The sequence below is a fragment of the Periplaneta americana genome, chromosome 17, assembly GCF_040183065.1.
Source record: "Periplaneta americana isolate PAMFEO1 chromosome 17, P.americana_PAMFEO1_priV1, whole genome shotgun sequence".
Classification (NCBI taxonomy): domain Eukaryota; kingdom Metazoa; phylum Arthropoda; class Insecta; order Blattodea; family Blattidae; genus Periplaneta; species Periplaneta americana.
In genome coordinates this window covers 2,872,559-2,898,014 of record NC_091133.1, presented here as the reverse complement: position 1 = coordinate 2,898,014, position 25,456 = coordinate 2,872,559, and the positions used below count along the sequence as shown (strand labels likewise).

The 25,456-nt window shown below is 35.9% G+C and overlaps 1 protein-coding gene across 1 annotated transcript in view; it reads left to right on the top strand.

Moving 5' to 3' along the window:
- The window catches only part of LOC138693088 (zinc finger protein OZF-like), a 55,387-nt gene extending 39,277 nt beyond the window's left edge, over window positions 1-16,110 (top strand). Inside the window, exons 5-6 of the mRNA XM_069816694.1 lie at window positions 8,820-8,957; window positions 13,227-16,110. Of these exons, the coding sequence (XP_069672795.1) occupies window positions 8,820-8,851 (32 nt within the window). The 3' untranslated portion in view covers window positions 8,852-8,957; window positions 13,227-16,110. The remainder of the gene's footprint in view (window positions 1-8,819; window positions 8,958-13,226) is intronic.
- The last annotated feature ends 9,346 nt before the right edge of the window (window positions 16,111-25,456 follow it).

The window sequence follows — 25,456 nt, the reverse complement described above, 5'->3', positions numbered from 1 at the left end:
ATAATGCCGGTGAAATGAGTCCGGGGTCCAACACCGAAAGTTACCCAGCATTTGCTCATATTGGGTTGAGGGAAAACCCCAGAAAAAACCTCAACCAGGTAACTTGCCCCAACCGGGAATCGAACCCGGGCCACCTGGTTCGCGGCTAGACGTTCTAACCAGCGAATAGGGATTATAAAGAATGGACACTGAGCGAATTTTCCTGTGTTTTGTTTCTCTGTGTGCCAGCGGCTAGTTGCACTTTCAAGCACTAGAGGTAGTGTAATCGAGCATACGCAAAGATAATAATTGAGAATAGAGTTGAGGCACAGGATCCAAACATCGCCTACCTTATTGCATAATCCAGTAACGCTTTGCTTCAAATAAATTCAAGTTAACAGCTTTTCCTTATTTCTCAGTGACAAACTAGTTGTAATAATAATATTTTATATTTCAGATATAATGCATTATATTATAAAATAATATAATACATTATAAAATTAAGTATCGAATTCGTTTAATATTTGTATAATAATATAATATAAGTAGGCCTATATGGTTTTACTTCTCGTAAGAGTTTTGTTTTCCATTTTGAGCGATATCAAATCATTACATATTTTAATTGTTGTTGGGGTCAACGTCTCAACTCTCATTATAAAGGAACTCTAGAGTCTAGACATTACAGTAAATGACGGATTTATTATTTTATGGATCCAATTTATTTTATTTGAGTACATAATGTACCTAGATGTATTAATTATATGTGTTATATTTCCGCTGTGTCGACTGCTAGCTGGTGTGATGTCAGCGCCAACTCTAGGGAGAAAGCAGAATCTCACGCTTTAGCTGGCTTGAAGGTCATTGAAATCAGTCCGGCTACATCAAAGGTACCGACGCGAAGTGTCCATTCTTTATAATCCCTATTCTCTGTTCTAACCGTTACTCCACAGGTGTGGACCTCATCTTCTTTACCTTGTAGCTCATTCTGTAATAATTTTGTTTTGGTTTAAGTTTCCAAGGACATATCAGGTAGGGTTGAACTGTGCTGTAAGATAGACCTATTATAGTCTTGTATTATTGTCCATGTTTCATTTATTTTTCCCTATGCAGAATTAGACTTTTCGGAACTGAAGATAGCTTCTATCATGAGGACCTACTCTATTGCCCTGAGTACTCCACTATCCGTAGATGTAAAAAATATTAACCTTTATAACGTCAAGTGGACCTGACCCACATACATTAAAAGTTACATTAATATTTCTGGTTATATTGAACTGAAAACTGGAATATCCAATAAAATGTTTTTAAAATGAGCAAAATGGTAAATTACGAAAATTCATTCTCGTGTAAATGTCCAAGAATATGATTACAAGAGATTTCAAACCCGCCAATGCTTAAATGCATTCATAGACACAGAAATTATTTTCTCAGCTTCCTTTAGAACTTGAAACATGTTACAGAGAATAATGTATGCTGAGTGGGATAAAGGAAGGATTATTCCTGAATCCTTTAAGAGAGGTTATTAGAAGAATAGGAAGGGAAACTGTTTTCTTTTGTAAAAATCCTTAGAGTGATGGCCAGAGTGTTAAGTACAAGAAGGAATACAATATAATGATTCTTAACCCTCCCTGCAGCATCTTTGTGAAAGTGAATCTGGGGGAATTCCAAGGCCGAGTGCACAGTAGCATACCTCCCTAATTAGTGTGAAGTCAGTCAGTGCCTGCTGCCTACATGGTCAGATTGATTCAAGTTTTGAACTGTGAACATCAGGATGTCGAAGCGTAAAGGTGAAGGATAAAGTTAACATTATTACTGATATTGAATGTGGTCTATCCCAAGCAGACTTTAATACTATATGTATAGCAATGTCATTGGTATAAAAACAGACACTTCGGATTGGGTGAACGGGATGTGGTGGTCCGCAGAGTTTCACTATGTATGTATCTATTTATTCACACTGCAATGGGTATATACCCGGTGGCAGTGGTAACTAATTACATTCAATAACGACAATAGTAAACTTATTAATTAAAATACAATTAATGATAATACAAATAATTAATACTAACAATAATTAATAATAATAATAATACTTACTTACTTACAAATGGCTTTTAAGGAACCCGAAGGTTCATTGCCGCCCTCACATAAGCCCGCCATCAGTCCCTATCCTATGCAAGATTAATCCAGTCTCTATCATCATATCCCACCTCCCTCAAATCCATTTTAATATTATCCTCCCATCTACGTCTCGGCCTCCCCAAAGGTCTTTTTCCCTCCGGTCTCCCAACTAACACTCTATATGCATTTCTGGATTCGCCCATACGTGCTACATGCCCTGCCCATCTCAAACGTCTGGATTTTAAGTTCCTAATTATGTCAGATGAAGAATACAATGCATGCAGTTCTGTGTTGTGTAACTTTCTCCATTCTCCTGTAACTTCATCACGCTTAGCCCCAAATATTTTCCTAAGCACCTTATTCTCAAACACCCTTAACCTATGTTCCTCTCTCAGAGTGAGATTCCAAGTTTCACAACCATATAGAAGAACCGGTAATATAACTGTTTTATAAATTCTAACTTTCAGATTTTTGGACAGCAGACTGGATGATAAGAGCTTCTCAACCGAATAATAACATGCATTTCCCATATTTATTCTGCGTTTAATTTCCTCCCGAGTGTCATTTATATTTGTTACTATTGCTGCAAGATATTTGAATTTTTCCACCTCTTCGAAGGATAAATCTCCAATTTTTATATTTCCATTTCGTACAGTATTCTGGCCACGAGACATAATCATATATTTTGTCTTTTCGGGATTTATTTCCAAACCGATTGCTTTACTTGCTTCAAGTAAAATTTCCGTGTTTTCCCTAACCGTTTGTGTATTTTCTCCTAACATATTCACGTCATCTGCATAAACAAGAAGCTGATGTAACCCGTTCAATTCCAAACCTTGCCTGTTATCCTGAACTTTCCTAATGGCATATTCTAGAGCGAAGTTAAAAAGTAAAGGTGGTAATAATAATGATAATAATAATAATAATAATAATAATAATAATAATAATAATAATAACAGGGAATATCCTAAATTAAATGAAGCACGATCACTTAAAATAACATTTAAAATAAATCTAATTTGTATCTTAAACCTAAGTTCAAACTAAACCCACGAGTATGATATGTTCATATCTGCACAAGTACCTTTCAACATTACACTCATTTCGCTGTCAACTCACTCACTGCACTGGAACTATGACACATTTCACTGATTCTATCCTGATTTCACTAACACTTCAAAAACATTTCACTGTTCAAATACTTTGCACTGCCACTATAAACTATAAAGCTTCACTGACAGGAACACGTTTCACTTACACAACACACTTCACTGACAACATAATTCTTCACTGATACAACACTTCAATAACAAAATATCATTTACACCCTTTAAATACTGTGTATAATTACCGTCTATTAGTAAAGTCCTTAAGCCTATTTTTAAATACGTTTTTGGTTGTTTGTAAAGCCTTTAGTAAATCTGCAGGTAAAGCATTCCAGTCCCTGATAGTATGATTGAGAAAAGAAAACTTTCCAGTGTCCGTCCTCTGTCTTCTTTCCCTCAATTTATATGAGTGGTCGTTCCTTGAAGAATAATTTGGCGGCTGCAACCTATTTTTTATTTCTCTCCAGGCAGGCTCACCTCTGTATGTTTTGAACAGTGCGCATAATCGAATTCGCGTTCTCCTGTCCTTGAGTGTGTCCCATTTTAATGGTGAATTTTTCCGACAATACTTGAGAGCCCGTTTTTTTAATCTTTTCCAGTGTCTTAATGTGTTCTAATCTGTAAGGATCCCAGAGTTCACTCTATATATACTAAACTTCCATAATTCCACTGAAGAAACATATCACAGAAAATTGTCTGTTCTGACTTTATCCGGTAGAGGACTCTTGGGTGCATATCACAGTGTTGCTACCAAAATCTGAAAAGATAAATGTGCCAACTGTGAGGTTGAGAATCATTGACAGGTTAGGTTTCGTTTGTTCAAGCTTTTGGAATGCCTTGCTTGTACGCTTATTGATAGATAGGTAAATATATTTAGGCTTACCATCGACCATAGCAAAGAAGGAAGACAGCGAAATACTTCCACTTTTCCATGTGTTACATTATCATGGTAATACCACTGGATTAAGTCGTCATTGTGTGTGAAAATATCGGACAAATTCATCAGTTGGGCGGTAGTTGGCCCATAGTAGAAATGAAGGTACTCCGGGTAGGTTCAATGGGTTTATAGGTTTTGCAGTGACTACATCCTGTATCTTAGTGTGGTGTGTTGCAATTTTGAGATCATTTTCAAGGATTTAAGTTCTTTTCTTTTCCCCTGTCTGTAGTGTGTGAGGATATCGAATTTTCACCAAAATTTGATTTAACTGTCACTAAAAATACTGTTTCTACCGTCTTGACGTGTCCTTTCCAGTTACCTTCCTCTGATTTCTTCCTTATAACCACTGTCACTGCACGCATGCTGCCCCTAGCAGCAGGCTAACGTACTTCAAACCTGTCATGTCCAGTATGCACAACTTACAAGAAGCATTTGGGTGATATAGAAGGAGGGAGATGGAAGATTTAAAAATCTGACGAAACGTTGGAAATGTTAAGTTTCAGGACATGAACACTGTAACTGTTCGTATAGTTTGCTAATAGACTCAGGGCTGGGCAAAATACTGACATCCAGATATTTGAAATACAAATACAAAATACTTTTAAAAAATTAACCAAAATACATTTGTATTTCAAATACTCTAAATACATTTGTATTTCAAATACCCGATACAATATATAAAGAAATAAGAATATTACCGAAAATCTAAAATATTATATTAACATTAAAATTATATTATCTCTAAGTTTTATATAAACACTGTAACTGAACATTCTTCCTTTTCCCAGTCAGCAATGAAATTATGCTACATATGAATAATTACTGCTCCCTTTCAAAACAACAAGTTCCTCAAAAAGTTCATCACATAAGGATCCCCTTGCTGGTGAATCAATAAGTCCTGCAAAATAAAACAGTCTTTCTACAGGCGCAGAGGAACACAAACTTGTATTATACTTTATAAAAGCTTGTTTTACTGTTGGATAATTCTCTAGAGTGCACAGGGTTGTCCCTCTGCCGTTGAAGAATTGTATGAGCTCATACTCCACAGTAGCCAAATTCTTTTCTGTTTGCTTTTCATAGTCTGTTGTACTTGAGTTGAAAACATAAAAATTGTTTTCATCGTTTTCATCATCTGAACTGACCAAAGGTGTAGCAGACAACTGCTCAGCTGATTTCACACACATATTCTGTATCCTCTTCTTATCATTTGGTGAGGCAGTGTCAGGTAGCCATCTCATCTTAAATGATGGGTGGAAGCAAGCTGCCAAAATAGCTCAATTTGCTTCTAGGGTCAGATCAAACTTCGCTTTAAATCTTGATGAAAGCGAACTAATTAGGATTGGAGTTACTTGGAATAGATGGCGTAGATTACTAGATAACATAATATGTAATCTGTTTTTAAGGGAAATTAATGTGGACAAAAGTTGGCTGTAATAGCACGTCTTCTCATTTTGCATTAAATCAAGGGCTACAGCAGTTGGTTATCCCAGTGTTTCACATATACTGTTTGTATCACGTTTGAATTGCAATATTTGAGAGATTGAGTCATGAAGAGAATTCCATCGAGTTGGGCAAGGAAACTTTAATGAATATTTCAAGACATCTGATATAATTTCTGAGGATTTGGGTCTCCTAGACGCATTCCATAATGCTGAACACTTAGCAAGTGTTGGGTGATGGATCCTTGATGCTGCTGGAGATTTCTTCATGGCATTAAGGAAATCAGTTGTGGCAAAAAAACTAAGTGTATGGGCTGCACATCTGAAATGGGCAGGCAAATAAGACAGAAGTTCATTCTTCAAATACAAATCCAAAATTTGAAAGACAAGAAGAAGAAGAAAGTATTTTGAGTATTTGAAATACAAAATATATCAATTTTATGTATTTAAATACAAAATACTTTCTAAAATCCTTGCAAATTACAAAATACAAATGTATTTCAAATACTGCCCAGCCCTGAATAGACTGTATACATTTCAGTACATAGCGTCATGCACAATTATCGAGGCTGATTTAGTTCTAGCTTAGTAATCTATAGCAAGATAAGGAAAAGGTCAGCGCTGTTTCTCATGTCAGCCATAATGTATTATACTTATACAATGGTTTCTTTTGAAGACTGGTAATTATCGCATTGAACTGAACTGCAGTTTCTAAGATGTAAGTGTCTTTTACTTGACATTATATATGAAATCTTCAAAAACTCTTCCAACTTTGATTTTCCTTAATTAACAGCAATGATTTTCATGCAAATTATATTGATCCACATGAAAAGACAGGAGATTATTTATTGATCTGTGTTTGTAGTTGATGTGAAGATGACGACAATATGTAATACCATGTGAGTAATGTGGTGAAACTTCTTTACATTAGGTAATCATTCGAAATTATTACATAGGCTTTGTTAACATTAAAACCAGCGAAATGGAGGAAACATATATTTTAAGAGCAAGGTAATTTTCGAGAATGAACTACACATAACTGTTCTGTGACAAGTTACATAATTAATTTGTTAATCGTATATAACAGGTGGGCTGAAATTTTTATTGTGTTTCTTTGAATTTTGTAGAAATTGAAGAAGCTGTCGCGTATACAATTGATTCGATTAAAAATTTTATTTGGTGCAGGGATAGAGGTTTTCTTTCATTTCAGAACATAATAAGTATATTAATCTTTTGTGCAGTGGCGTTTTCAGTTGAATAATATATTGTGAATGTTTATAATGTAGAAATCACTAATCCATGATCGCTATTCTCTAGATCCAAGTGTTGTGGGTTCAGACCCGGCTGGGGTCAATTGATTTTTCAGGATAGCAAAATGCGGAGCACAAGTCCTTCAGGAGGGACTTTATGCCGTGTGTCCCATTTCGGAGTTTTGCAGCATGTTAATGACCTCTAAGTCTAAATTAGAGCCTGTGACAAAATTTCTCCTCTCTCGCTTCCTAATAGTACCGAAGTTGTATACTAGGTGGCATTTGAAGCAATCAGCTTACCACTTATCCTTGTGTCCTGGTTGGCAAATAATAATAGAGGGGCAGAGAAGGCCTGACGGCCTTATCTCTACCAGGTTAAATAAATAAATCTAATCTAATCTAATCTAATAATAACTAAATTCCTTATAGGTGCTGAAGCCTCCATCAGAGTACACCTTTCCGCCAAAGGAGCAATGGGCTATAATTATGAAGCCAGGAAAAAATGTGGGGCTATGGAAAAAGATGAGCTAGGGTGCAGATACTCATAACCATCAAGCTTTTCGTAATAGAGTTTTGGGTGCCGTTGATTTCGTCTATGTGATGGTCATCTTCCTGCAAAGTCTATAGTTCCGACTCTGTTATTCCCGGCATGACTGCTCCTCTTTGCTTACGTCTTAGAAAGTGAAGGCTCTATAAAGTCTAGGTAGGTAGTATCGTTCGCCATTTTTGTTCTTATGTTGCCGAGCTACCATACGAGGAATCTATTTGCCACACCGTTAAACATTATCATGTCGTAGCTCCTATTATAATAAATCAAACGCAATGTAATTCAGCAAATAATTGAGCGGCAAATAACGTCATCGTGTGCTTTCTGCGAACGCCAAAAAAAGAGCTAAAATGGCGGGCGATTATATTAAGTATTTATCGAGCCTTAAGAAATGAATCAGCGAATCACAAGACGCACACGTTTAAATGTAGCAACGCGATTGGCTGCCGGAAATTAGAACGACGGGACTATAGTAAACCACATTTTAATATTAATTACGGAAAAGTAAACAGCTGAATGCCAGTAATACAGCAACTAATGGCGACAAACAACAGTTTTTTCATTCTCCTGAAAATTATGACTTTGTGAGATACGAGCATTTGCACCATAAGCGACGTAAAATGTGTAATTGTTTAGAATTCAGAACAGATGTGGTGCTATCAAACTTATGAGAATTATATTTATTGGAACCTGAGTTGTGGAATTAAGATCCATCGCATTTTCGAGTCGTGCGTTTTGAGGACAGAAAATAGTTATAAAATTATATGCACTCTGTAGTAACTTATTGTATTTGGCCATAATGCGATATAAATTATTTGTCACCCATTCTGAACTTTAATAATAATAATAATAATAATAATAATAATAATAATAATAATAATAATAATAATAATAATAATATCAATGTCAGAAGCACAACATTTGTTTAGTTCATATGTAAACAATTGTCTGTATGCATCTGAAGTCTGACTAGTGTAATATGTAGCTAGTCAACGATGTATGCAATGGAGGGAAAAGGGAACTGGCCAACCTACCCCATTATCTCCTGGTCTAGTTGCCTCATAAATGATGTCTTCCGGTATAACTTGTGAGATTCAGATCTGTCTTCGGACAGTTGACTAAATAACAAGAACAACATATGTCTTTCATAAATTCATAAATATCATAAAGTGTTTTGATTCTGGCAAGACATGTAAAGACACACTAAACTTATATATTATGCCGTTGCAATATCAGTGCTACTCCAGACGTATAATTCTGTTATGTTTTTCATATTTACAAGTAAATACTTCATTTCCGCCAACATATAGCTGTCATTGTCTTGCTATTGTTTCACTGTCGATGGTTTTGATAAACCTATTTCACGTATTTCAGAGTGAAACATAACACTTGGAATCACATTCTTACAAGCTATTATAGTATTATGTCTCTCTTCTGCAGGAAGGGTGTTCACTGGATCGCCACATGCCTGAAATAAAAACAGAACACGTGGACCACAGCTATGATCACACATCACAGATTAAAGTTGAGCAGACTGCAATGCCAACTAATTTTGTTATGATAAAGTGTGAAGCTCAGGTGAGTGAAGCCCACAGTTGCGCTCATTGTTCTTTTTCTAATATTAATATTGTACGGTATTCTTTTAGATGGAGCAATAGTTTCTGTATCACTATATCCACAGGGATTTCACCATATGGTAGATCCATTAATATTAATCTTATACGGTATTCTTTTAGATGGAGATACAGTTTCTGTACCACTGTATTCACATGGATTTCACCATATGGTAGATCCATTAATATTAATCTTATACGGTATTCTTTTAGATGGAGATACAGTTTCTGTACCACTGTATTCACATGGATTTCACCATATGGTAGATCCATTAATATTAATCTTATACGGTATTCTTTTAGATGGAGATACAGTTTCTGTATCATTGTATCCAAAGGGATTTCAGCATATGGTAGATCCATTAATATTAATCTTATACGGTGTCGACCTGGTTGGCGAGTTGGTATAGTGCTGGCCTTCTATGCCCAAGGTTGTGGGCTCGATCCTGGGCCAGGTCGATGGCATTTAAGTGTGCTTAAATGCGACAGGCTCATGTCAGTATATTTACTGGCATGTAAAAGAACTCCTGTGGGACAAAATTCCGGCACATCCTCCGACGCTGATATAACCTCTGCACTTGCGAGTGTCGTTAAATAAAACAACATTAACATCTTATACGGTATTCTCTTAGATGGAGATACAGTTTCTGTACCACTGTATTCACATGGATTTCAGCATATGGTAGATCCATTAATATTAATCTTATACGGTATTATTTTAGATGGAGATATAGTTTCTGTACCATTGTATCCAAAGGGATTTCAGCATATGGTAGATCCATTAATATAATATTGTACGGTATTCTTTTTGATGGAGATACAGTTTCAGTACCACTGTATTCACAGGAATTTTAGCATATGATAGATCCATTAATATTAATATTATACGGTATTCTTTTTGATGGAGATACAGTTTCAGTACCACTGTATTCACAGGGATTTCAGCATATGGTAGATCCATTAATATTAATCTTATACGGTATTCTTTTAGATGGAGATATAGTTTCTGTACCATTGTATCCAAAGGGATTTCAGCATATGGTAGATCCATCAATATTAATATTGTACGGTATTCTTTTTGATGGCGATACAGTTTCAGTACCACTGTATCCACAGGGATTTCAGCATATGATAGATCCATTAATATTAATATTGTACGGTATTCTTTTTGATGGAGATACAGTTTCAGTACCACTGTATTCACAGGGATTTCAGCATATGGTAGATCCATTAATATTAATCTTATACGGTATTCTTTTAGATGGAGATATAGTTTCTGTACCATTGTATCCAAAGGGATTTCAGCATATGGTAGATCCATTAATATTAATATTGTACGGTATTCTTTTTGATGGAGATACAGTTTCAGTACCACTGTATTCACAGGTTTTCAGCATATGATAGATCCATTAATATTAATATTGTATGGTATCCTTTTTGATGGAGATACAGTTTCAGTACCACTGTATTCACAGGTTTTCTTCATATGATAGATCCATTAATATTAATATTGTACGGTATTCTTTTTGATGGAGATACAGTTTCAGTACCACTGTATCCACAGGGATTTCACCATATGATAGATCCAGTAATATTAATATTGTACGGTATCCTTTTTGATAGAGATACAGTTTCTGTACCACTGTATTCACAGGGGTTGCAGCATATTGTAGATCCATTAATATTTTCTTTACAGCATTATATTTCAATATAACCTAACTCTCAACTATGGTATTATCTTAATGTTTTTTCTTACATATTACTTTCATCTCTTCCTATTTTGCTTTGCAGTGGCCAAGTTCTTCGAGAATGTGGGAAGGTGTAATGTCCTGGAACAAACTTTCATTTTAATCTTGCAGTTTTCTTCCTGAAGGTTGAGTTCTCGTTATGTTGTTTCATTAATGAAGTGTTGTTTCAGGTGTATAAATTAACACTTTTTATAAATAATGTCTAGGTCCACTGTTTTACAATCTGTAACATGTCTCTTGTGTGTCGTAGGTATTTGATACAGGATACTTATGGGTAGGTTATCACTAGAGTGGATGTGATGTTCATTGGCACAGTTTTCGGGGCCTGATTCACACTGTTGTATTTCTAACCAAACAGGTGTCCTGGCTCTGAGATTTTGGTAGTACTGGTTATCATCGTCATAGTTGTCATCGTCATCATCATAATCAGTTCCGCAAGAATATTCATGGAATGTCAGACGGAAGTACAAGGGTTCGAATCTAGATATGCAGCTTGTTAGGTTTGGGGAATAGACCTCGTCATGAAATTGTTTAAATATGAATAAAATATGACTTTAAAAATTAAAAATTTGACCATTATATGAAAATCATAGAAGTGCCCAGCCTCGAAATGTACTACTCTGACACCACCAGGGCCCGCCAGGCCTGTGTACACCCCTGCTGATTCACAAGTCTCCGAATTCTAAGTAAATGAGTCACATGGAATGCGGCATGAATCTTGTAAATTACGTGCTGACATGTCACTTGTGATAGCGAAAGAAAATACGTCTGTTAGCCACTGGTGCTACTTTGTGCAGTCAGATAGCTTGCAGGGAAACATACAGGCAGTTGCTCTCACTTTGACAACTTGTTGATGGACTGTAACCGTCTTATTTCTGTTTTCCATTGGTTGCCATAAACGCCTTTCATTGGTATCTTGCACTATTAGCCAAAGGTGATGTGAGTTGGAGTCCAATGCGATGTAGAACATTGATATTGGATACAGCACTGTCTAGTATTGTATGATAATCTCACATGCATTATGGCTAGATCATTTGTACATTTTGAAGTGAATTCCTCAGCATCAAAAAGCTCATAAAATAATGTTATAAATTTCAATCAAAGACACAACTATCTGCAAATGTTTATTTGCTACATGAATATAAGGTGTATAAACGTTTTCGCCTTGTGGGGCATCATCAGATATATTAAAATTATGTGATCTGAACTTAGATTAAATTAGATTTATAAAAGCAAATACGAACAGTGTGTAATACATGGTGATAAAATTTCATGAGTTATATGTATACCGTACTAATAAGATAAAATGATGAATTTCAATGTAGTGTAAATTCAAATATGATTAAAATTGGAATTGTGTGTACATATAACTCATGTTACATTATAATACATTTTATCAAATAATGTTATGCAAATTATGATCATGTTAAAATAAATGGATAAAATCTTGGGTTATAGTTATTCGATGTGTAGAAAATGACACGTCTTGGAGAACTGTGTATCATACCGAAGTTTGCAGTAATCGATGTTGTAGGTTGATTGTGATGTGCGTATAAATTATCATTCATATACTGTAAACATAAAAGTATGATTTATTTATACAAATTATGAGCATTATTTAGTGATCAAATGGGATAGAATTCTGTTTTGGTTTTGGAGATGTGAAAAGGTGTTAAGATTACTTACGAGTACTTTACTTATACGCACATCACAATCAACCTACAACATCGATTACTACAAACTTCGGTATGATACACAGTTCTCCAAGACGTGTCATTTTCTAAACATTGAATAACTATAACCCAAGATTTTATCCATTTATTTTAACATGATCATAATTTGCATAACATTATTTGATAAAATGTATTATAATGTAATATGAGTTGTATGTACACACAATTCCAATTTTAATCATATTTGAATTTACACTACATTGAAATTCATCATTTTATCTTATTTCTTGCTCCAATAGTATACATACAACTCATGAAATTTTATCACCATGTATTACACACTGTTCGTATTTGCTTTTATAAATCTAATTTAATCTAAGTTCAGATCACATAATTTTAATATATCTGATGATGCCCCACAAGGCGAAAACGTTTATACACCTTATATTCATGTAGCAAATAAACATTTGCATATAATTGGGTCTTTGATTGAAATTTATATCATTATTTTATGACATTACTAGACACATCTGAAATACAAAATGAATTGCAGATATCGAAAAGCTCGTTGGAATAAGGAAGACACCCAGATAACATACCAAATGTTGCTCTGTGTATTTGTCCGCTTTTAGATGAACTCTGAATGAGAACAGTAGAACATCTGCTTCGAGAAGGAAACTGTCCTGATTAATTGTATTAATAGTCTACGCGGGTTCGAAAGGTTTTCAGTTTTGATCTCTAGCATAGACGTTCATTGTTCTAGTTTTTCAAATATTTGCACTCTAGCTGTTGGACTTCCTTTTCTCTTTGCAGGAAGAGTCGTGTGGTTTGGACGCAATGGAGGAAGATGTTATGGCGACACCATTAAAATGCGACGCCTGTGAAAAGTGTTTTTCTAGTTCTTCAGACCTTGATATACATGTGCGCCAACATAAAGAGCAAAAACTATTTAAATGCGACGCCTGTGAAAAGTATTTTTCGCAACACTCCAAGCTAAGAATTCATGCTCGCCAACATAAGGGTAACAAACCATTTAAATGCGATATTTGTGGAAAGAGTTTTTCTATCTCGGGGCATTTTAACAGGCATGCGCGCGTGCACACGGGCGAAAAACCATTCAAGTGCAATGTCTGCGAAAAGAGCTTCTCGTATTCTTCAATACTAAAAATTCATGCACGTCAACATACAGGCGAGAAACCATTTAAATGCGACGTTTGTGGACGGTGCTTTTCTGATCCGGGACATCTGAAGAGACATGTGGTCGTGCACACAGGCGAGAAGCCATTCAAATGCGTTGTATGTGGGAAGTGTTTCTCTCAGTCTGCATCGTTAACAACGCATTCCCGCGTGCACACGGGCGAGAAGCCGTTCAAATGCGATATCTGCGGTAAATGCTTCTCGCAATCCGGGTCGTTGGCTACGCACGCGTTTGTCCACAAAAATGAGAAGGCATTCAAATGCGATGTGTGCGGAAAATATTTGTCTCAGGCGGGAGCCTTAAGTACACACTTACGCTTGCATACAGGTGAGAAGCCCTTTAAATGCAACGTCTGTGGGAAATGTTTCACTCAGTCGGGAGGTTTAAGTGCACATTCACTCACGCATACTCCCGACAAGCCATTCAAATTCTATGCTTGCAAATAGTGGATAACTTAAACTACATGCAGACAAGACGTCATTGCGGGGAATAGGGCTAATGCATAATAGTACATTATGCAACGAGCCTATAATGAAGGTAATTAAGAAACGAGTATGGATATTTATGAAACGAGCGCAAGCGAGTTTCATAATTTTTCATACGAGCTTCTTAATTACCATTATAGGCGAGTTTCATACGACTTTTTATGCTCGACCATATTTCTAACTTGATATTATTAATTTTTTAGCAATGTGCCGTATGTTGTGAGATGTGCGCAGACGCGTAAGTATTGATTTTTTCCGAGGAACAGATGTTCACATTGACCTTGCTAGGCCATAAGAACCTACAGAGATAACATTGAAATTAAATTAGACATTGAAAAACGAGATGACAAATTGAATTTATTTGAATATTATTTACAATTAACGCTAATTATTATAGTAACAGAACATAACCTTCTGCGACAGTATTGGATTTCCAGCCTCCGTGACTTTTCGCTAATTCTCTTTCGATTGCATATCCGAGAATAATCGATACTTGCGGTTTTATAACTGTAGAAAGCTGACCTGTCATTGGCTGAACAGTTGTAACCTGAGTCGTCATTGGCTGAAAGACCTGACCTTTAATGAGTAGGTGTACTTTAAAGACATGCATTAAAGGTCTGCTCCCAGGTGTATAATTACTACATTTCGGCATGGTCGAGCATAAAAGATATTATTGACAATATATGAATGACAACTGACAAGTCTTAGCAATTCCTGTTGCATAACAAAATTTTATTTATTAATCGTAACTAGCATACTTTAGAAGAGAAAGTCAGTTATATTGAGTTTTTATGAATAGTGTAGAAAAGTAGTTTTATAATACTAAAATCAACTTTAAGCGTTATTTAATTTTGAATTAATTTAGTTACGAAAGAAGAAAGACAATCGTACTCGTAGTTGTTGATGTACATAAAATATTCTATATTTACAAGCTTCATTGCGTCTGATTGATATTTTGGCTAATATGTACATCTGTTATCAGGCATACATCTCACTTGATATTTATCAGAGGAAGAAGAATAAAATTGCTTATGTACATCTGATATCTGAATAACTAGTCAGTGATGTATCCAATGGAGGGAGAAAGAAACTGTCTGCCCTGTCCCATAATCTCTTGGCTCAAATGTCTGATGAGTGATGTCATTTTGCTGTCACTTATGAGATTTCAACTTCTTTTCGGAAAGTTCACTAGACTTAACAACTATCTTATTGTTGTAAAATGGGTGCGAAAAATCTTCGCATCGTGTTTCTTAATGAAGCGAAGAACAGAATATAATATAATTTGGGCAATTTTATTTCGATTTGACGATGGAAGTGAAATAAAATAAATGGAAAGAACTGGACATGTATCCCAAAGCTAATACTCTGACGTCATATGCTGCTAGTAGCAACAGACTGTAATATTTATTTATCTAATGGGTGGTAAAACCCACAAAACAAGTGAACAAACAACAAGAAACAGTTATAAAGAAAACGTGCCTGGCTTCCACTTCTGTGAGTTACTAAGCCAGGACATACTGAAAGGTGATGTCTTTCCATCTGCTAAAGCAATTGAAGAGATAAGTTCAAAGGTGTTATCAAGTAGAAAAGAAATATGGAACATTTTCCCTCCTCTTCTTAGTAAGTCGGTGGAGACGATTAATCCTAATGCAGCTGCCAACTTGAAGTCAGGATTCTGGGCCTATGGAATTTGTCCATTTGAGACAGAAAGAGTCCTTATAAAATTGCCACAATCTGGTATGACAGAGTCTCCAGAATCTCAGTCCACGCTGGCACTGGTGGGAGAAACTGTCATCAACGTGAGATACGAAAAATCATCGGCTGCCAAGAAAAGGAAAGTAAAAATTGGAGTTGAATCGGGAAAAAATATTGCGAGTATCAGTAGGCCTACTGAAGACGGAACATCTCTGTCAAAGGAAGAAATCTCTCATCCTGTCTCAACTGAGGAGACCAGAAAAAGAGAAGCCAAGAAAACCACCAAGAAAAGAAAACAGAGAGGATACCAGGAGTCCAGTGATAGTGATGAAGACGGACGATATTCCACTAAACATTCGTCAGATCAGTGGGTTGAAGAGGAAGATAATAATGATGACAATTTCAATGACCCTAAACCAGGGGATTGGCTTTTAGTGAAGTCCCAACTAAAAAGGAAATTAAATTTTATGTCAATTGCATTGAGGAACTGGTTGCAGGAGAAGGACTTAAAGTTAGTTTTGTTAGAAATTGTGGTGGATTCCAGTTCAAGTATCCTGAGGTGGAGGATGTGAGTGTTATTGACTATGATTAGATAGAAAGAAAACTAAGTGCTCCTGTTCCTATGGAGAAAAAGGAATTCTTGAAATTTGGTGTTGATTTTCAGGGTTATGATATTAATTAGAAACTTACAGAGATGGAACCTGTATTTTCCAGGGCCATTTTATTAATTACAACATTAATAATGTGATAATATTGTGTGAAGTTTGACGTAATTTTATGACTGCTAATTAATTTAAAATATTTCAATTAAAATTATGAGCCTTAACATATTTAATGTAATGTTATGTTTTATTTAACGACGCTCACAACTGCAGAGGTTATATCAGCGTCGCCGGATGTCCTGGAATTTTGTCCGCAGAAGTTCTTTTACATGCCAGTAAATATACTGACATGAGCCTGTCGCATTTATGCACACTTAAATGCCATCGACCTGGCTCGGGATCGAACCCGCAACCTTGGGCATAGTATTTAATGTATGCACATTAAAATAACTATTAAAGTTCACATTTTCCTATCCCAAATAACTTAAAAATAAGAAATAAAATAAATAATAATAAAAGCATCCAAAAGGAGGTCGATATCGACCGCAATGAGATCACACATTCATTTACATGTATTTTTAATATGGTGATCGAATTAACACCATGGACTGAGTAGAGTCGACTGGCATTAAAAATTTGTTTTCCTCAGTGACCTTGGGAGTTCAGAGTAAGTGAAGTGGATTTCCGAGCAAAGAAGAGAAGTGCAACAACCTCCTTCTCACAATATTATTTTATTTGTAACATTATTTCCTAAATAAATGCTCCTAAATGAAAAAAATAAATAAATAAAAAGAAAAACATTGTAAAATTAAAGTGTTTATATCATCGGTTTTTGCCTTGAAGTTGCTGCTTATCTTTCAGCTGGGCTTATTGGTTTGTTAATAAATTTTGTGGGTAATTTTACAATATCATTTTCAATTGAACTTAAAACAAAATGAAAATGTTCGGGAGAAAGTCTGAAATATTCCTTAAAACTGGTGAGATAATTTTCAAGATGTCTTAATATCAATGAATTAAAAGAGCCCTCTGTATATCTATTTCTAAACATGACATTAACTACTTTAAGGATCCATATTTGTTTTTCAAGGCAAAACTTTATATCATAACATTACCACATCATCCACTTATCAGCTGATCACACATCGTCAACTATACAAAACAATTTGCTCTCCAGCTACGATGTTCGCCAGTAAAGAAATCACTCTCTGACGATGAACGCTGGCGATTTCAATCGTCAGCGATGTTCGTTCGGCGAAGATCGTCGTAGCCAAACCGTAGCTTAATATTTATACAGGGACATCATTTTATTTTTACTAACATTTTTAATATTAACCTGGCTATACCTCTGGATCAACGCCGTTTGCTACTCCCTTCCACGACTGGAGTTCGATGATACTGGCGTAATATACAAACAAATCACTTTACTAGGTATAGGAGGGAAGAAAAGTAGTTCATCCATTTACGTAAACTAGGAAATATCGCGATTTTGAGTTTGATCATTTTCATTAGGTTTTTGTTTAATCAAAATACAGTATAGTATTAACAATGAGTGTTTTTACTCATGAACTAAGCTGTCCATGTGGACGTATTCATTATGCAGTGTATACTACTGTATACTGTCTACAGCATATTAGCGTACAATATAGAGAATGAAGTTAAATTGAAAAATAATCATAATATGGATATTTAAACAAACACATTTTTTAAAATGGTGGCCATTCATTTCGATACAGGCTTCAGTTTTAATATGCATATTATCGCACTATAGACTATTGTACCTAATTCCAATTACCAGTTTAATCCTTCGTAACTTGTAACTCATGTTGAAATAATTATGTACCTACTCTATAAAAGAGTAGCTTACTTACTGTAAATTCAATCTTCACTTCTGCCCGATCCGAAAAGATAAAATTACTCAGACATGCTATCTACTGTCCGTCCAAGTGCTTATGTCATAGGGTCGTAGAAAGGGAGGAAATTACGTGACAGTTAATTACTTATTTATTTAAGTTATTTTAAACAATTGTATGGGCATAATATTACGTAGACGTCCAATTCCTAACAGAAGTTAATGTTCTCAGAAAAGAGCTAAGACAGCCCAGCCACTAGCTTTTACACAAAGGCGAATAGAAGAGGGTGGGGGAAACTGGGATGCGACGTAGGCAAATGGACGACAGTACCTGTAAGAAAATGATTCAATATTGAAATAAATATGACACTGGAAAACGCGAACATATTTTTGGAACATACTGTTTACGCTGAACATAAAGCTACTATTACAGTATATGCGGTCTTGGATCTGTATGGAGGACGGTTGAACTTCATTAGTAGAAGGGGTGGGAATGAAGTACATAAAAAAACTCAGGTTCAATAAAAATTGAAGTAAAAATAAAATGATGTCCCTGTACAATGTTAAACAAATACAATGTTAAACAAATTTATCTGAATTTGGATTAAACCTGCCTGCCAAGCGAAGGAAATAAACTAGATTCCCCACTAAGTGGGATCGATTTTTTTTGCCGCTAAGCTAAACATAAAAAAATGCTAGGTTTAGCTTGATAAAGAAAAAAGCTAAATTGGCAACTCTGTTTGCATGTTATTTTTATTTCTTTCTATTACAAGAATGTAGCAATCTATTATCTCACGGCAGTCTTGATGTCGATATGTGATGAGTGTGCAGGTAAATGATGTTTGGAGAAGAGTTTCATATTTATTTTTTTTTCGTAAACAATGTTATTGCTTGAGAAGCGAATTCTAATATTAAAACTAGTGTATGGAAAGTTCAGGTGAAGTTCAACTGCTTTACAGGGAAAACAATTGTCTTTGGGAAAATTTTAGAACACGGATTGCACCTGCCAAATTATGTCTTAAAATACTAAAAAAGAGCAGATTTGTCTGCGTTTGTCGAATGGGCATCATTATATTTACGAAAAGGCACTTTTCAGTGCCAATAATTTATTTTGTGTGCACAAGGTTGGAATTTTGAAGTAAGAGGGAAAGGGTGCAATCCATGTTCTGGACCATTTATTAAGTGTAGCTACCTTATTCTAGTGCCGAGGTCATGGAAAACATGGGGCTCTACCTCCATGCCCCCCATATGCCTTCATGGCGTGTGACGGGGATACCTTTACCTTTTTTTACCGGTAAATACGGTACCTACACGAATAGAGGTTTCAAGCATTCGACTGCTCGTCTGAATCAGGCCTTTCGCAGTTGCATGAGCCTGCCAATCCGGAGCTGTGGGTTCGATTCCCTCTTGGACTTTTCCCAACTGTGAGGTGAATTTCATGTTGAATCCTTGGCCTCATCTCGCCAAAAGCTATTCTGCTGCCATCTTTTTCATCACACCATAAAGTGCCGTTAAATAACCGATAAAAATATTAACATATTTTATTGAAATAAGTTAGTAATATTTCGTTTTCTTGCCTTACCCATCTCCACTTATAGGTACTTCCCCATATCCTGGATAAAGAGTTACCGGTATGTGTTTGAACACTCATATGAGGATCTCATGAGCTTTAGAGTAACACCACAGTCTACTATATAGTCACGAAGCTTGAGTTTTGAGGGTGCTAGAAACAATAGACTGTGACGGTATTATTTTGCATTGCCTGTAATGAGGCGATATTAGCGATCCTTGTGGTGAGCAACTATGTAATGTTTGCATATTTACTACGTATTGAGCTTCGCGACTGTATATAGTAGACTGTGGTAACACCATGTATTGACTACATTAGTCTCGAAAATGTAACGAAAAGAATGTTTGAACGGTTAGTCAACAAGATCCTATCGCAAGTGCTAGAGTAGCCTATTAGATTCGAAATCAAAAGGTAGCCTATTCCATTGGAATCCTGGTTTAACTAAGATAATTACGTAATTAAGTTGACATTGTAATGTAGGTAGAATCCAAGGAAGAGTCGTTTCCCGATTAAGAAGTTGAATGGCGTAATAGGCCTATATGACGTCACGTATGTCCACACGTGGCTAACGAGAAAGATGGCAGCCACGTGTTTGCACATTGCAGACCAAATACGAAAAACTGTTTTAATAAAAATGTGGCAATTTAGCTTACCTCAATTAAAATTAATAGAATACTAAAGGGACTACCGTGATGAAGCGATTTAATATACGCAAGGCAAGTAGATAAGTGTAGTAACGCCATGATTAGGATAGGTACCGGTATTTGTCATATTACTTCCTTGTACAATATAAGTTAATTAGGCTATGTCGTGATTTATTTGCCATATTGTCTGTAATAAGGTTAACAGCAAACTAATGAATTCAGTTCTATTATATAATAATAAAAGTAAATTGTTTAATATTTTTGAAAGTATTTGATGTTCAGGCTATGAGTTTGTCAAATTTCTAACGTCTAGGCCTACATTTTTACACCTATTAATCTGAAACTTCTGCCACACATTTCTTACAATATGGACCTACAATACACAAATTTTTACTTTCATGTTCCAATTGGTTTACTTATAATTATTTTTCTTAATACTGAATTATAATTGTCCCAGTTTTCAAAGTTAACATAATTTTTATTTAAATTTATATTTAATTTATTTCTGATAGATGTATGTAAAATATGACACATGATTTTCATATTTTTCTAATTACTTTTGAAAAAAATATATATATATTTATCCTTTTAGTTGTTAATTTTTCAATTTTTAAAAACTTATCACATTCTCAACACATGGTAATTTGAATACTTTGACTAACAAAAGAAAACACACGTGTCAATTTACTTCACATGTCTTTGTGGATTTCTGTGCAAAATTTCACGGAGATTGGAGGAAAATTGCATTCATTAGAGCAGGCATGCCAAAACCCTGCACATTGTGCAGTCGCGGACATTGTGCACTTGTCTCTGTGCGATGTGCACTTTCTATTCCCCTACCTGGAGGGAGTGAATCGCTTGGAGGGGAGCGCGACAGTGCAAAATTTTTTTTTTTACATTGGGGAATTTAATTGAAGTGAATTTATTTTGGCAGGCAGAGTAACTATCTCATGCCCCATGTTATATTGCTATCAGTGCACTTCATTAGAACCAGGTACCCAGCCTCGAAGACGTTAGCCCTGCGAACTTACAGTATATTTATTTTCCCTATTATCATATTATAGGATTATCTAAGAAATTAGCAAGTTCTTTGTGATAGTAGAAGAGAAAGGGTGGGGGAAGGGAAGTGGTCCGTGGCCCATTTCTTTTAGAGGTCATCCCGACATTTATCTCATTACTCAAGGGAAACCACGGAAAAACCTTGAGCAGGATGAGGTGTCGTGCTGACGACAAGCCAATTGGCTTCTGTAGGTACTGTATATGTTGAGGTGGAAGGTTGTCGTTTAATCGTGATTAATTATACAATAAAAATACATAACAATTATATACAAGAAAATATGTAAAATGCATCTATGCAGCCAATAACGTGATGACCCTGAAACAGAGAAATAACTTTATTAGTGCATTAATAGATTTATTCTCGACCATGCCGAAATGTAGTAATTATACACCTGGTAGCAGATCTTTAATGCATGTCATTAAAGTACACCTACTCATTAAAGGTCAGGTCTTTCAGCCAATGACGACTCAGGTTACAACTGTTCAGCCAATGACAGGTTAGCTTTCTACCGTTATAAAACCGCAAGTATCGATTATTCTCGGATATGCAATCGAAAGAGAATTAGCGAAAAGTCACGGAGGCTGGAAATCCAATACTGTCGCAGAAGGTTATGTTCTGTTACTATAATAATTAGCGTTAATTGTAAATAATATTCAAATAAATTCAATTTGTCATCTCGTTTTTCAGTGTCTAATTTAATTTCAATGTTATCTCTGTAGGTTCTTATGGCCTACAAGGTCAATGTGGACATCTGTTCCTCGGAAAAAATCAATACTTTCCCGTCTGCGCACATCTCACAACATATGGGACATTGCTAAAAAATTAATAATAACAAGTTAGAAATATGGTCGAGCATAAAAAGTCGTATGAAACTCGCCTATAATGGTAATTAAGAAGCTCGTATGAAAATTATGAAACTCGCTTGCGCTCGTTTCATAAATATCCATACTCACTTCTTAATTACCTTCATTATAGGCTCGTTGCATAATGTACTATTATGTCTGTCTGTAGAGTCAAGTGGTTGTTTAGTGTTCAAGTTGGTATTCGTCTTGTACGTTGTCGTTCCAAGCTAGAGGGTGGAGTACGCTCTTAGGTCTTTTGTGTTTATCTAAAGCAGGGTTGTAGTTACCCAGGGAAGAGATTAGTGGGTTGTTGCTGCTGTACGACTTGGTGTACGTGCAGAAGGCTTGATTTGAGATATATTCTTGAATTGTCCAAATTCCGAGTTCTTTATGAATCAGTCTAACAGGTGTCACTCTAGGTAGTCCTGTAATGAATCTTAAAAGTTTGTTTTGGAAAACCTGTAATTTTTTAAGAACTGTACTAGGTGCGTGTCCCCAAGCAGGACAAGCATATAATATTACTGGCCTAATTAATGTTTTATACAAAATCAAGGCTGTACGAATGTTTAAATGTCTGCTTTTATTTAATGTTGGGTAAAGCTCCATCATTCTAGAATTAGCAAGTCTTGAGTTTTTGTTGTACATCTTCGGAGAAAGTGAGCCGTCTGTCTAGTGTTACTCCGAGATATTTAACTGAAGTTTTCCACTCGATTTGTGATCCATTTATAGCTATACAGTATCCACAGCAGCATATCAACTTTTGTTTCAGTAACACAACTTCAATACGGTTGCTGATTTGGCTGTGTCTGTGAATGAGTTATGATAAATAAAGTGAGAAGTTCACAGATAACAAAGAAGAGAAATTACGAATCCTATAACATAATTGTTATAATGTTTTTCTTAATCAACAATAATTGTTTTAAAATGAAAGGTTTTCATTAACCCATGTCGAGGTAATAGTGACAGTTTAGATCAGATTAGTAAAGTTCTCAAAATATGTTATTGTCAGCGCTTATTTCTTAATCAGTACTCTCACGGCAAAAGTACTTGACAATGGCGTTGTTTTGGAGTCTGTATTAACACAGTCATCAATGGTTAGACGACTCACGACTCTCATTTCATAAGCAGGTAAGTGATGGGAATATAGTGAGGAATACATGTGAGGCTCTAGAGGTTGTAAGGAGTAAAGAAAGCAACTATTTGGAAGGCGGAAAATTTTTCTGGAAAAATATATAATGGCAAATTTTCCATCTCACGTCACTATATTATGTTAATATACTTACATTAATAAATCTTTAAACCTAACATAAAGAGAATGTCGTCGCTTCACAGCTTGTGAACTACACTTTTAATTTCTTTGAGTAATGCTCCCAACTGGTCAATACTTATATATTATTTTAATGTACCGAAGTACATATGATATTTCCATGCAGATATTCTGCGTCATCATAAGATGAAAATAATGGAACAAAGAAAAATTCTCTCCGGCACCGGGATTTGAACCCGGGTTTTCAGCTCTACGTGCTGATGCTTTATCCATTAAGCCACACCGGATACCCACCCCGGCGTCGGACAGAATCGTCTCAGTTTAAGTTCCAACTCTTAGGTTCCCTCTAGTGGCCGCCCTCTGCACTACGTCATAGATGTCTATGAACGTAGGACTGAAGTCCACACATGTGCTGAGGTGCACTCGTTATGAGTGACTAGTTGGCCGGGATCCGACGGAATAAGCGCCGTCTTAAATCCGGTGTGGCTTAGTGGATAAAGAATCAGCACGTAGAGCTGAAAACCCGGGTTCAAATCCCGGCGCCAGAGAGAATTTTTCTCCGTTCCATTACTCTTTCATCTTATGATGACGCAGAATATCTGCATGGAAATATCTTATGTACTTCGGTACATTACAATAATATAGGCTATATCGTCGTGTGAATGCAAGAACTAGGTAACTTGATTTTTCATATTTTGTGACATTGCCTATTTCTTATTTATTGCACTAAGGAATATGTCTCGTTTTCATTTACCTATTTGTTATATTGGAAAATAAATGTCGCTGGTATCGTTCGATCAGTTACCAAGTTCTTGCATTACATTTTATGCGATTTTTGATATGCTATGAAAGAGGTAACTAAAAAACGCAAATTTCGAGTTACCTAGTTCTTGCATTCACACGAAGATATGATATGCGTAAATCACTTATTCCGCTCGTATCCAGCATGACTCATTGCGAAGGAAGGCGCGGGGAGACGAAACTCGAGGATCGGAGAGAGCAGAGGAAACGTGTTGAAGCAGAATGTTGTGGAAACGCGGAAGCTTCGCGGCGCAGAACAATCGAGAACGTGTGATTTAATAAACAGAAGCGCGAGCAGTTTTCGAGCGAATGAGTCAGTCAGTGAATCAGTAGCGAGAGACTGAGCAGCGAGCGAGGTGGATCTGAGTTCGAGTCAGCTGTGAGAGAGCCAGCTAGTCTTCAAGCCTTGGAGCGAGGTGGACCTGGGTTCGACGTGCAGTGAACTTTAGGTCCGCAACTGTGGGTGCAGTGTATCCGAAAGTCTTGGGTTCGAAGTGCAGTGAACGTTATCTGGAAAGCTTGGGGTTCGATGTACCGTGAACTAGCCGAGGCGAATGAACTGTGAACTGAGAACTGACAGTTTTGTTTGTAAATAGTGTTTTGTGAACATTAGTTGAAATTAGGAGTACATTGTTGTTCTTCTCAATAATACAAGTGAATTGTCACTGTCGTTTGTTAGAGTGCAATAACGACTACTGTGTTGAGTGGAATACTTATTGTTGACGGGTGTGTGATTCACGTTAGAAATAAAAGTGACATTATTGTTGAATAAAAGTTACCATATAGGCTAATTTAATATCCCCTAATACTTCACCAAATTTTGGGAGCTAGTGTATATACATCTTGTATATAAGCCTCTACCGTAATTCAACATCTAATACTTCAGCAAGTTTCGGGAGAAAGTTTATATTACATCCTGTATATTCCGCATCACATAATACTCAAATAAGGGTTAGTACATCCATATGAATGCTGATGCAAGACTGGAATGGGTGTAAGGTAAGCTAGGATTTGACACTTGTAGCTAGCA